This window comes from Stegostoma tigrinum, chromosome 2 (assembly GCF_030684315.1).
Source record: "Stegostoma tigrinum isolate sSteTig4 chromosome 2, sSteTig4.hap1, whole genome shotgun sequence".
NCBI lineage: Eukaryota > Metazoa > Chordata > Chondrichthyes > Orectolobiformes > Stegostomatidae > Stegostoma > Stegostoma tigrinum.
In genome coordinates this window covers 159,705,673-159,719,669 of record NC_081355.1, presented here as the reverse complement: position 1 = coordinate 159,719,669, position 13,997 = coordinate 159,705,673, and the positions used below count along the sequence as shown (strand labels likewise).

Genomic DNA, 13,997 nt, shown 5'->3' with positions numbered 1-13,997 from the left:
TATCCTGGCCAGCTGTAGACTGTTTTCCCACCCCACTGCCACTAGAGTCCCCTAAGGGACAGTTAGTGCGGGAGCTTCTGGGACGAAACATAGGAGCAGGCCGTTCGGCCCTTCGAGACTGCACCACCATTCAGTACGATCATGGCTGACCATGCAATCTCAGTATCCGACTCCCGCTTTCTGTCTATACCCCTTGATCCCTTTAGCCACAAGGGTCACGTCCAGCTCCCTCTGGTGCCCCTCCCTCTCTGTCCTACCCCTCCCATCACACTGCCCCTCATGTTCTCTCTTTCCCCTTCTACAGTCTGTTACATTCTCTCCCCTCCAGCTGCATGGTTTCTTGCTCTCTGTGTGATGCTTTCTTTCTCTCCATGTTACCCCCCTTTCTCTGAATGCTCTCTCATTATTCTGCTTCTGTCTACCTCCTGTAGGAGATTGTGATGCCGGAGGTATTGTACGAAGAGGTAATCGAAGTTGATGAACGAGTGGTTCTACAGCAGAGTGGCTGCCAGCTGCCTAAACAGGCTGGCCTGGAGGCAGCTGTGGGTAGGTGGAGCCCATGTCTCTGCTTATCGAGACTAAATCATAGAATTTAACATGTCTTCGCTTCACTCAGCAAATGATATCTCCATTGTCAACTTTGGTCTTTAAAAAATTGCCAGGAGGTTCTTTTACTTCCACCTGAGAAGATGATAGCTTACAGGGAATCCTGATTCCACAATCGGTCAATAAAACAGGAGGATCACCAAGAACCATGTTTCAGCATCTCAATCTGCAGGGTTTGTTGTCTCTCGCTCTCCATCCCTCCCTGACACTTTGTTTCGTCTCCCTGAAATGAGCTTTCAAACCCTGTACTCACTCCGTCACTGAGACTGTCTCTTTCCATCTTCACAATGCCAGTCATCTCCGGCACTCCCTCAGTTCTTCAGCTGCTGAAATCTTCATCCAAAATGTTGTTACACCTCGGTCCGACTTTTCTAATCCACCCCTAACTGGCCTCCCAAATTCCACCCCCTGGAACCTGGTCATTGTAAAATGTATTGCCCTTGTCCTAAATCTGACCATGTCCTGTTCACTTGTCAGCTCTGTTCTTACTGGCTACCAGTGATTTTAAAAGTCGCTTCCTTCCTTTAAAGACATTTGGATGCCCTGCACTCCCCTTGTCTCTGTAGCCTTCTCCAACCCCAGGGTCCATGCACTACTCTTCCGCATCACTGATTCTAACCACACCTTCCACGTTGTCCACTGCACAGCTCTGGAATTCCATCTTTAAACTTCTCCACCTGTCCAGCTCCCCTTCGTTTGTGTTGATCCTTAAGACCTTCCTCAGTCACTCAGGTCTTTGCATTTCCTTATGTGATATATGGGCTGAGGATTGGCAGATGGAGTTTAATTTGGATAAATGTGAGGTGCTGTATTTTGGAAAGGCAAATCAGGGCAGGACTTATACACTTAATGGTATGGTCCTGGGGAGTGTTGCTGAACAAAGAGACCTTGGAGTGCAGGTTTTTAGTTCCTTGAAAGCGGAGTCACAGGTGGACAGGATAGTGAAGGTGGTGTTTGATACACTTGCCTTTATTGGGCAGTGCATTGAGTGTAGGGGTTGGGAAGTTATGTTGGGGCTGTACAGGGCATTGGTTAGGCCACTTCTGGAATACAGTGTGCAATTGTGGTCTCCCTGCTATCGGAAGGATGTCACGAAACTTGGAAGGGTTTGGAAAAGATTTGCAAGGATGTTTCCAGCATTTGAGGGTTTGCGCTGTAAGGAGAGGCAGAATAGACTGGGGCTGTGTTTGAGGGTTGGCGCTGTAAGGAGAGGCAGAATAGTCTGGGACTGTGTTTGAGGGTTGGCGCTGTAAGGAGAGGCAGAATAGACTGGGGCTGCGTTTGAGGGTTTGCGCTGTAAAGAGAGGCAGAATAGACTGGGGCTGCGTTTGAGGGTTTGCGCTGTAAAGAGAGGCAGAATAGACTGGGGCTGCGTTTGAGGGTTTGCGCTGTAAAGAGAGGCAGAATAGACTGGGGCTGCGTTTGAGGGTTGGCGCTGTAAGGAGAGGCAGAATAGACTGGGGCTTTTCATCAGAAGCTGAGGGGTAACCTTATAGAGATTTATAAAATCTCAGGGGCATGGATAGGGTGAATAGCCAAGGTTTTTTTCCCGGGTTTGGGGGGTCCAAAGCTGGAGGGCATCGATTTAAGATGAGAAAGATTTAAAAGGGACAACTTTTTCATGCAGAGTATGATGTGTTTACGGAACAAATTCCCCAGAAAAGGTGATGGAGACTGGTATAATTACAACATTTAAAAGGCATCTGGATGGGTACATGAATAGGAAGGGTTAGAGGGATATGGGCCAAATGCTGGCAAATGGGACTAGATTAATTTAGGATTCCTGGTTGGTACAGACGAGTTGGGCTGAAGGATCTGTTTCTGTGCTGTATATCTTTATGACTCCATGTCAAATTGGTGGGGGGGATGTGATGGCCTAGTGGTATTATCATTGGACAGTTAATCCAGGGACCCAGCTAATGTTCTGGGGACCCAGGTTTGAATCCCGCCTCAACAGATGGTGGAATTTGAATTCAATGAAATGCCTAGAATTAAGAATCTAGTGGTGACTGTGAATTCATTGTCGATTGTCGGAAAATCCCATCTGGTTCACCAATGTCCTTTAGGGAAGGAAACTGCCATCCATAGCTGGTCTGGCCTACATGTGACTCCAGAACCACAGTGATGTGGTTGACTTTTAACTGCCCCCTGGGCAATTAGGGACGGGCAATAAAGGCTGCCTAGCCAGTGACGCCCTCATCCCGTGAATGAATAAAGAAAACTTTAAAAAATTCCACCTGGTAATAAAAACCAAAAGAACTGCAGATGCTGTGAATCAGGAACAAAAACAAAGTTGCTGGAAAAGCTCAGCAGGTCTGGCAGCATCTCTGAAGGAGAAAACAGTTCTGAGGAAGGGTCACTGGACCCGAAACGTTAACTCTGTTTTCTCCTTCACAGATGCTGCCAGACCTACTGAGATTTTCCAGCGACTTTGTTGTTGTTCTGCGTGGTAATACCTCTTGTGGAGGGAGCACTTTGCGACATTGCATTGCGTTAAAGACACTGTTTTATAAATCCAAGCCTTTATTCCTTTGGCAGTGAGTTTGTAAGGCAGACATCTTGAAAGATTACTTGATGCTTCTTTGTGTTATTGCAGGATCCACAGGGGAGCATGTAGAGGTTTGGAGACCAGTGAACATGACACAGCTGGAAGGGCAGCTGATGGACGTCCTTTCGAAGGGCATCCAGAGCCTGGCAGTTGTCCTGCTACATTCCTACACGTAAGACATTAACAACTGTCACCCTTCTCACTGCCACTCATGGACACACTTCTTGTTCTAGAACATTCTCTGTTAGCTGTCAAACCTCTCCCCCATGACTAATCCTGAATTAATTCCCTATCCTTATCATACAAGAGTGTGTGTGAGGAGATAACAGCGTAATAGGCTCATTGCATCACTACCATTCAGCCCATCATGTCCACCCCAACCCTCCAAAGTGCATCCCATCCAGACCCACCAATCCCTCTAAGCCTGCATTTCTCACAGCGAACCTGCACACCCCTGGACACTATAGGTAACTTAGCACAGCCAATCCACCTAGTCTGCACATCTTTGGACAGTGGGAGGAAACCGAAGCACCCGGGAAGAATGTGCAAACTCCACACAGACAGTCACCCGAGGGTGGAATCGAACCCGGGTCCCTGGCACTGTGAGGCAGAAGTGCTAACCGCTGAGCCACCGTGCTGCCGATGCAATATAGAATCGAAGTAGACCAGTGATCCACAAGCTGAGGCTCATCCCGTGGAAACATGGAATTGAAATTCGGGAGGTCTGGAATATTAGACTAAGGTGCATCTCAGTAACGATGGCCTTGGCACCAATATGAATTGTCATAAAAACCCATTTGTTTCACTGATGCCCTTAGACCCACGGCAATGTGACCGACTGTTAACTGCCCTCGGAAATGGCTGAGCAGGGCAGGTAGTGATCTGCAACCAACGTTGCCTGAGCCAGCGATGCCCACATCCTGTGCAAGAATGAAAATCAAACCCCTGATCTCAGCGTAAAAGTCTGTGGGACAGATGAGGTTATTCAGCCATTTAGCTGGCTGCAAAACATCCAACTAACCTGATCTCACCCTCCAGCTCTTCATGTGCAGTCCAGTGCATTACAGCATCTCACATATATCAGCTCAATGTTGTGATCATTTCTATCTCCACCTTCTGTTCAGGCAGTGGATTCCAGACACTCAGCAGTATGTAGGTGAGAAAGTACTTTCAACTCTCCTCTGCCAACTGCTTCAACTGCACCACGCCCTGGTTACTGAGCTGCCTAGGACCCAGTTAGCTCAGTTGGCTGAACGGCTGGTTTGCGATGCAGAGTGACACCAACAGTGCGAGTTTAATTCCCACACTGGCTGTGGTTACCGTGAAGGACTGTCCTTCTCAACCTCTCGCCTCACCTGCGGCATGGTGACCCTCAGCTTAAATCATCACCAGATCTCTCTCTCTCTACTGAGAGAGCAGCACTATGGTCTGGTAAGACTGTGGTGACTTCTGCCTTTATTGACTTCTATACTGATGGAAATAAACTTTGCTAAGCAAGCAATTCGAACCTTTCAATCTCATCCACCCTATAATCAAGTCTCCATCAGCCTGCTTTGATTCCTAGCCTCTTCAACGTTTCCCTATCAGTAAAATTCTCCATTCCTGGCCATGTTCTTGTGTATATTCTCTGTCCCAAATGTGATCACATTATTCAAGCAATGTGGTGACCAGCCTTGTACACGGTACTTTAGCTCTGGTCTAATTCATGTTTTGCACACTTTAGCATAATCCCCCTTTCTCTTGTACTCAAGGCTTCACCAAGTAAAGAAGAAAAACAATTGCATTTCTACAGCACCTTTCACATCAACCTGATGTCCCAAAATGTTTCATGTCAATTCAGATCTCAGCTTATTGGCGAAATAGAACTTAAGACTCCTTTTCCTAGTGGATAGAGTTTATTGACTACTTAATCATATAGCTCATTGCACTGTGTAGTCACTGTTGTAGGGTTGGAGGAGAGCGAAATAATTCCACAGAGGCCCGGTATCCTATCACCAAGTTACCTTTTATTTACCCACAAAGTGTCCTTGACTCTGGCACAGACTCTTCAGAGTCAGCCCTCAGAGTGCCAGTGTCTCTGAGATTCCTGTTTATTTGTCTCTCAGCCAGGGCTCCCTATTTGGACCAGATTAGCAGCCCCAATCAGGGATCCCATATTCTATGAGGTCTCAAATTTTATGAGAGTCTCCTGCATACTTTCTTACCCACCTTGTCTACTGACCTTCAGAAACCTTGGACAAGCAATCCACGGTCACTCTGTTCCTCTGCACTTTTCAGTTACTGTGCACTCCTTTGCCATGTTTACCTTTCTCAGACATTCTATCTCACACTTCTCTGGATTGAATTCCATTTGTTGGCACCTGAAGCCAAACCTCTGAACCATTGATTGTAAACAGAGCGCTGACTCTAATCCTCACAGTAACTCGCAAGGTGTAGTCCAACTCGGCTGTGTTACCAGCTGTCACTCGGAGGCAGGAGTCTGGGAATCCGAGATGGATGCCAGCACCCAGGATCTTGAGCATGTGGAATTGATAATGATTGGGTGAAGCCAGAAGAACTTCATCTTTTGTTTCCAGATTCTGCTGCCCTGAAGAGTAGTGCCTGAAAAGTCAATATCCTCTCCTTTAACATCCCTTGTGATGATACTTCTGGAATATTCCCTTGTGTCATGGACCAGACCAGACCCCTTCAAAATATTTTAAGAAGGTAGTCTCAACCCTAACTTATTTTAAAGGTAGATGTGAAATGCCATGTTCCAAATGCGATGCAACTGGCCAAATTACTCAATGTTAAGGAAAGCACAATTTAGTTAAAATACAAACCAAAGGAAGAAGAATCTAGGACAACTTAACTGTTGGAAAACTTATCGGAATAATAGATACAGTACCCATTACTAATTAATTGTTCAAATATAGTAAGATCCCATAAACACATCCCTTGCCAAAAAGGTAAATTCGGACACCGGATCTTAGAAAAGAACCAAAAGAACAGCGGTTCTACAGGTTCTTACATAGAAAGTAGCATAGGGAATCATTTTGCTGAACCTCCAACTCTTCTGGGACCCAAACAGCCTCTAACTGCTACAGACAAAAAAAGCTAGGAACGCTGGTCTGTGAGAACTGGCCACTCCCCTTCCATTGTTACAACTATTTCAAGAAAAACAAAGAAGTTCTCCTATAACAAGGTGTGGAGCTGGATGAACACAGCAGGCCAAGCAGCATCAGAGGAGCAGGAAAGCTGACGTTTCAGGCCTAGACCCTCCTTCAGGGTCTAGGCCCGAAACGTCAAGCTTTCCTGCTCCTCTGATGCTGCTTGGCCTGCTGTGTTCATCCAGCTCTACACCTTGTTATCTCAGATTCTCCAGCATCTGCAGTTCCTACTATCTATATAGTTCCCTAAATTGCTTACTTAGGTTGTCTCCAGTGGCCAGTTTTTTATTACCCCTGACTTTAGAACCTGTCTGAGCCCAGACAACTCTGGATCATTTCTCACCAAGATGACAGTTCTAGAACATGCGCCCCTCCCACCAGCTGCTGCTTCTTGAATATTCCTCCCCAGGCTGCCTTTTCTAGAGCTAACATTTCTGGAGCATTCATCTCACTCAGGAGTAAGTGATGGCCTAGTGATGTTCTCACTGGACTGTTAATCCAGTGACCTGGATAACGCTCTGGGGACCTGGGTTCAAATCCCACCATGGCAGATGGTGGAATTTGAATTCAATAAATATCTGGAATTAACGATGACCATGAGTCCATTGTTGATTGTTGGGGGAAAAACCTATTCACTAATTTAGGGAAAGAAACTGCCATCCTTACCTGATCTGGCCTACATGTGACTCCAGGCCCACAGCATTGTGGTTGACTCTGAACTGCCCTCTGGGCAATAAATGCTGCCTGGTCGATTTCGCCCTCAACCTGTGGATGAATAAAAAACTGTGTCTGACTTTACTACCACTGTTGGCAGTGCATTCCACGCACCTACCACTCTCTGCGATAAATGCTGCCTGGTCAGCGATGCCCTCATTCCTATGAATGACTAAATGTAAAGGACCTGCTGCAGCAAGTTATGATTTGAGTGTTCAGTTTTGGATCTTCCATGTAGCTGATGATCCTTATTCTCTCTCTGTTCTCTGCCTCACACTCTCTAGGTGGCCTAATCACGAGAAACAAATTGGGGATATGGCTAAGCGGCTCGGGTTCAAACACATCTCGCTGTCCTCGGAGGTGATGCCCATGATCCGTGTTGTCCCCCGTGGTTACACAGCCTGTGCTGATGCCTATCTGACACCGTGCATTAAGAAATATGTCAATGGCTTCAGGGCAGGATTCCAGGACAGTCTCAAAGTAAGAGGGTTATATTACAAAAAAAGACGTTATTTTCTAGATATCAGTTTACAGAAAATCTGTTAAAACTTCTCGTGACCCCCCAGTATTGACCATGTGTGTGCATGAATGTGGTTTTACATGTGTGTGTGCGTGTGAGTGAGCATCTGTACGTGCATAAAACACAGTGACTTTGTGTTCATGTGACTGAATTAACATTGATTCAAGGGCTCAGGCCAATATTCCTGAGAAATAAGATTTAATTCCACTTTGGCAGTTTGGAAATTTAAATCTGATCAATTAGAAATAACCTGGAATATAAAGTTAGCCTCAGTAATAGTGATCATGAAACTACCAGATTGTTCTGAGGAAGAGTCGCTGGACCTGAAACATTAACTCTAACTTTTTTCTTTACAGATGCTGCCAGACCTGCTGAGCTTTGCCAGCAACTTCTGTTTTTGCTTTGGTTTTTATATTGTAATAATAAAGTCTGGTTCACAAGGGCCTTTTAGGGAGGGAAATCTGCCATCTCATTCATGATGCCATCTGAAATGGCCCAGCAAGTCATTCAGTTGTATTCCTAAAGATGGCCCATTACCAATTTCTAGAGGGTAATGACAACTGAGCTGACCAGGAATTCTCCAAACCTGTGAATGAATAAAAACCATACACATGTACGTGGTGGGAGTGTGTGGGAATGTCCAGATAGTAGTGACAATATTTGGGTGGTTATGAAAGTCTATAAGTGTGAGGGTGTGTGAGTCTGTACAGAAATGCACACACATTTGTGGTGTTGTGACCTGAGCTGAATGAAATCACTCCATAGAGGCTGGAATCTCGTCACCACGTTAGCCATTATTTACACATGACAGCCCTTGACCCTGCAGACTCTTCAGTGTCAGCTGTCAGCATTTCTGACATTCCCTTTTTATCTGTCAGCCAGGGCTCCCTGATTGGACCAAATTAACAGCCCCAATCAGGAAACTCATGTTCTTTGATGTTACTCCTGGATAGGCTGAACCTCACCATGTAACCTGGCATCATTGATCCTAACTTTAAGATAATAAAATGTGAGGCTGGATGAACACAGCAGGCCAAGCAGCATCTCAGGAGCACAGAAGCTGACGTTTCGGGCCTAGACCCTTCATCAGAGAGGGAGATGGGGGGAGGGAACTGGAATAAATAGGGAGAGAGGGGGAGGCGGACCGAAGATGGAGAGAAAAGAAGATAGGTGGAGACAGTATAGGTGGGGAGGTAGGGAGGGGATAGGTCAGTCCAGGGAAGACGGACAGGTCAAGGAGGTGGGATGAGGTTAGTAGGTAGCTAGGGGTGCGGCTTGGGGTGGGAGGAAGGGATGGGTGAGAGGAAGAACCGGTTAGGGAGGCAGAGACAGGTTGGACTGGTTTTGGGATGCAGTGGGTGGGGGGGAAGAGCTGGGCTGGTTGTGTGGTGCAGTGGGGGGAGGGGATGAACTGGGCTGGTTTAGGGATGCAGTGGGGGAAGGGGAGATTTTGAAACTGGTGAAGTCCACATTGATACCATATGGCTGCAGGGTTCCCAGGCGGAATATGAGTTGCTGTTCCTGCAACCTTCGGGTGGCATCATTGTGGCAGTGCAGGAGGCCCATGATGGACATGTCATCAAGAGAATGGGAGGGGGAGTGGAAATGGTTTGCGACTGGGAGGTGCAGTTGTTTGTTGCGAACTGAGCGGAGGTGTTCTGCAAAGCGGTCCCCAAGCCTCCGCTTGGTTTCCCCAATGTAGAGAAAGCCGCACCGGGTACAGTGGATGCAGTATACCAAATTGGCAGATGTGCAGGTGAACCTCTGCTTAATGTGGAATGTCATCTTGGGGCCTGGGATGGGGGTGAGGGAGGAGGTGTGGGGACAAGTGTAGCATTCCCTGCGGTTGCAGGGGAAGGTGCCAGGTGTGGTGGGGTTGGAGGGCAGTGTGGAGCGAACAAGGGAGTCACGGAGAGAGTGGTCTCTCCGGAAAGCAGACAGGGGTGGGGATGGAAAAATGTCTTGGGTGGTGGGGTCGGATTGTAAATGGCGGAAGTGTCGGAGGATAATGCGTTGTATCCGGAGGTTGGTAGGGTGGTGTGTGAGAACGAGGGGGATCCTCTTGGGGCGGTTGTGGCGGGGGCGGGGTGTGAGGGATGTGTCGCGGGAAATGCGGGAGACGCGGTCAAGGGCGTTCTCAATCACCGTGGGGGGGAAGTTGCGGTCCTTAAAGAACTTGGACATCTGGGATGTGCGGGAGTGGAATGTCTTATCGTGGGAGCAGATGCGGCGGAGGCGGAGGAATTGGGAATAGGGGATGGAATTTTTGCAGGAGGGTGGGTGGGAGGAGGTGTATTCTAGGTAGCTGTGGGAGTCGGTGGGCTTGAAATGGACATCAGTTACAAGCTGGTAGCCTGAGATGGAGACTGAGAGGTCCAGGAAGGTGAGGGATGTGCTGGAGATGGCCCAGGTGAACTGAAGGTTGGGGTGGAAGGTGTTGGTGAAGTGGATGAACTGTTCGAGCTCCTCTGGGGAGCAAGAGGCGGCGCCGATACAGTCATCAATGTACCGGAGGAAGAGGTGGGGTTTGGGGCCTGTGTAGGTGCGGAAGATGGACTGTTCCACGTAACCTACAAAGAGGCAGGCATAGCTGGGGCCCATGCGGGTGCCCATGGCCACCCCCTTAGTCTGTAGGAAGTGGGAGGAGTCAAAAGAGAAGTTGTTGAGTGTGAGGACGAGTTCCGCTAGGCGGATGAGAGTGTCGGTGGAGGGGGCCTGGTCGGGCCTGCGGGACAGGAAGAAGCGGAGGGCCTTGAGGCCATCTCCATGCGGAATGCAGGTGTACAGGGACTGGACGTCCATGGTGAATATGAGGTGTTGGGGGCCAGGGAATTGGAAGTCCTGGAGGCTCCCCTTCCCCCACTGCATCCCTAAACCAGCCCAGTTCATCCCCTCCCCCCACTGCACCACACAACCAGCCCAGCTCTTCCCCCCCACCCACTGCATCCCAAAACCAGTCCAACCTGTCTCTGCCTCCCTAACCGGTTCTTCCTCTCACCCATCCCTTCCTCCCACCCCAAGCCGCACCCCCAGCTACCTACTAACCTCATCCCACCTCCTTGACCTGTCCGTCTTCCCTGGACTGACCTATCCCCTCCCTACCTCCCCACCCACACCTTCTCCACCTATCTTCTTTACTCTCCATCTTCGGTCCGCCTCCCCCTCTCTCCCTATTTATTCCAGTTCCCTCCCCCCATCCCCCTCTCTGATGAAGGGTCTAGGCCCGAAACGTCAGCTTTTGTGCTCCTGAGATGCTGCTTGGCCTGCTGTGTTCATCCAGCCTCACATTTTATTATCTTGGAATCTCCAGCATCTGCAGTTCCCATTATCTATTGATCCTAACTTTGTTCTTTTTAACAGTGGAAGTCAGTTGCTGAACACTTTCACAAGAGGCTGTCACTGTACCTTTAACACATAAAGATTAACATTAGATTCCCTACAGTTTGGAAACAGGCCCTTCGGCCCAACAAGTCCACACTGCCCCTTGGAGCATCCCACCCAGACCCATCCCCCTATAACCCACACACCCCTGAACACTCTGGACAATTTAGCATGGCCGACCCACCTAGCCTGCACATCTTTGGACTGTGGGAGGAAACCGGAGCACCCGGAGGAAACCCACGCAGACACAGGGAGAATGTGCAAACTCAGCACAGACAGTCGCCCACGGGTGGTCCCTGGCGCTGTGAGGCTGCAGTGCTAACCACTGAGCCACCGTGCCACCCCAAAACAAAAAACGTTGGAAAAAGTTTGGTGCAGCTATCAGGAATGGATTCAAATTCACACTATTCCTTCTATCCCAGCGATATCCTTATAAACACTCAAACCTAAGTGATGACTTACCACTCTCTCTACACTGAGGCTTTTGGCTTAGACTCTGGACAGTACAGCTGCAACCAGTTTCCTTTTGGTGAATTTCTGTGCAGTCCCTTGATGTTTTATCCCTCTGTCTGATATTTCTCTTCAAGACACCTTAAACAAACTGTCAACTAAAATAAACTAAGATAACAAAGTGTGAAGCTGGATGAACACAACAGGCCAAGCAGCATCTCAAGAGCGCAAAAGCTGACGTTTCGGGCCTAGACCCTTCATCTGATGAAGGGTCTAGACCCGAAACGTCAGCTTTTGTGCTCCTGAGATGCTGCTTGGCCTGCTGTGTTCAACCAGCTACACACTTTGTTATCTTGGATTCTCCAGCATCTGCAGTTCCCATTATCTCTGAACTAAAATAAACTATTGCATTATTTTCAGACTAACTGTGAGCTCCCAAAACCTAGTGGCCAACAGACCTTCACTCTCTCTGGGTTGCTTGACCTTTGACATTGAATGCCTGTGAGTGAGCCACAGGACTGTGCTTTTCCTCCACCTTCTATACTACCATGAACTGCTCACCCCAAAGGTTTGAGACCTCATTAAAATTCATGCAACCAAAACAGATCTCGAGATCTCTCATTACCAAACCACAAGAACGCTCAAAAATGAAACTAAACTATGCCTGCTGTTTCTTAACACACAAAATATAAACTCAGCACTGTCCTTAACAATAGGGTTGTGTGAGTGACTGCAGGAATGTGCAGGAAGGTTGGCGTTACTGAGCTACAACTGTGATCTGCTACAGAGAGGGTTCCCATTCTCACAAGGGAGAGTGAAGAACCCAAGGAGGAGTTAGTAATCTGGGATGTCTCCCAGTGACTGACCGTTGCTGGTGGGGTAACCTGTGTTCCTGCTCAGCAACATCCATATGGATAATGTGGGAAAGCACTCTATATTCATTTAGGACAAAGTGTAGATTCCTTTGGCCCTCTCAACGCCGATGCTGTTTCACTGTAGGATGTCCGGGTGTTGTTCATGCAGTCTGACGGTGGGCTAACGCCGATGGAGCGGTTCAGTGGGTCTAGGGCTATCCTCTCAGGTCCAGCAGGAGGTGTGGTCGGCTACGCACTCACCACACGCACAGGCTGTGCAAGACCAGTCATTGGCTTCGACATGGGCGGTGAGTGACCACCTCTCTACCCTTCAATCTCCAGCTGAGGAGCAGCAGTACCTTCTCCCTTTGGGATCACACTGCCCCTGTTCCCCATTCCAGATGACGGTGACGTGCCATCCAGGGAAAATGCACCACCCTTCCCAACATGTGCGCACGCACACAGATGCACACACATACCATTGTCAGACCCTCTTGCTGGTGATTCTCCCTCCTCCCCTCCACACGCAGCCCCCCCCATGACCATAGTATCATATTCGCCTTCCCCTGAGTGACATCTGCCCAAAAACATTCTATCCCACCTGTTGATTCCAACAAATGTCCCCCAAACCCCCCCCAAGGGAAAATAAACCGTTTCCTCCCCCCAATTCCAAAAGAGACATACTACACCACCCCCTTGAGATAAATTCCACTGTCTACCTCCCCATAACCTCAGATTTTGTTTGACATTTACTGTGACTCAAACCTCCAAAACTGCACCCCCTCTGATCCTGATCTGATATTTGTCCAAACGCCTCCCCCAACACACACAAACTGTGCATTTGCTTGCACCATTTAGTGGAACATTATCCCCCGGCCCCATTGTCGGATTATCTGGTGTACCCTTAAACCCCTTCCCCCGACAGAGTGGGAGAGGAGTGCTGCAAGTCATCCTCAACTGGGTGGGGGTGGGGGGATGTGGGGCCTGGGGGTGTTTGCTTTCCTTCACCTCCACTTGACCCAGTCGACTTCCAGTCACCAACACTGCACCCTGTCTGATTCCAGGCACGTCGACAGATGTGAGCCGCTATGCAGGGGAGTACGAGCACGTGTTCGAGGCTACAACTGCAGGAATTACCATCCAGGCGCCTCAGCTCGACATCAACACTGTGGCAGCCGGTGGGGGCTCCATCCTTTCCTTCAGGTGAGCCGGGCTTCAGTGTTAACCTTAAGCTCTGCAGCAGCTGACCCTGGGTTCACACCTGCTCCCATGGGCCAGCTCTGTTTTTTATGGTGTCTGATTGGGACAATTTATGGTGTAATGGTAAATGTCCCAATGGCAGCTAGAGGAATCTAATTAATGTGAATAAATGTGGAATGAGGAGACAGCCCCAGTGATGGTGACCATGAAATACGCTTCAATAGTTGTAAAAACCCAATCACGTTTATTAATGTTCTTCAGGGAAGGAAATCTGCCGTCCTTACCTAGTCTGGCCTACATGTGACTCCAGGCCCACAGCAATGTGGTTGGATCTTGACTCCTCTGAAATAACCTTAGCAAGACACTCAGTTCAGGGGCAGGTAGGAGTGAACATAAAATTGGCCTTGCCATATTCCATTAAATAACTTCTTAAGAAGCCCCAGCTATTGGATGAGAGGTGCTTCAGGTTAACAATTATAGTGGAGTTTATTGGGGAAAAGAAGGTAATTATTTGGGCAATGAGGACATTGGGAATATTCCCTGACTGGGGGTATGGCAAGTGATGTTTTAAGGAT

General features: G+C 48.4%; 1 protein-coding gene across 8 annotated transcripts in view; it reads left to right on the top strand.

Annotated features, from left to right (window-relative positions):
* The window catches only part of oplah (5-oxoprolinase, ATP-hydrolysing), a 145,906-nt gene that overhangs the window by 6,464 nt on the left and 125,445 nt on the right, over positions 1-13,997 (top strand). For 6 of the 8 annotated variants that reach the window (XM_059640718.1, XM_059640705.1, XM_059640724.1 and 3 more), the window contains 5 exons: positions 432-546; positions 3,203-3,326; positions 7,302-7,497; positions 12,368-12,530; positions 13,287-13,425. In XM_059640718.1, coding sequence (XP_059496701.1) covers positions 432-546; positions 3,203-3,326; positions 7,302-7,497; positions 12,368-12,530; positions 13,287-13,425 — 737 coding nt within the window. Of the gene's footprint in view, positions 1-431; positions 547-3,202; positions 3,327-7,301; positions 7,498-8,055; positions 8,151-12,367; positions 12,531-13,286; positions 13,426-13,997 lie in introns of those variants that run through there. The other 2 variants (XM_059640734.1, XM_059640740.1) reach the window with 2 other exon arrangements.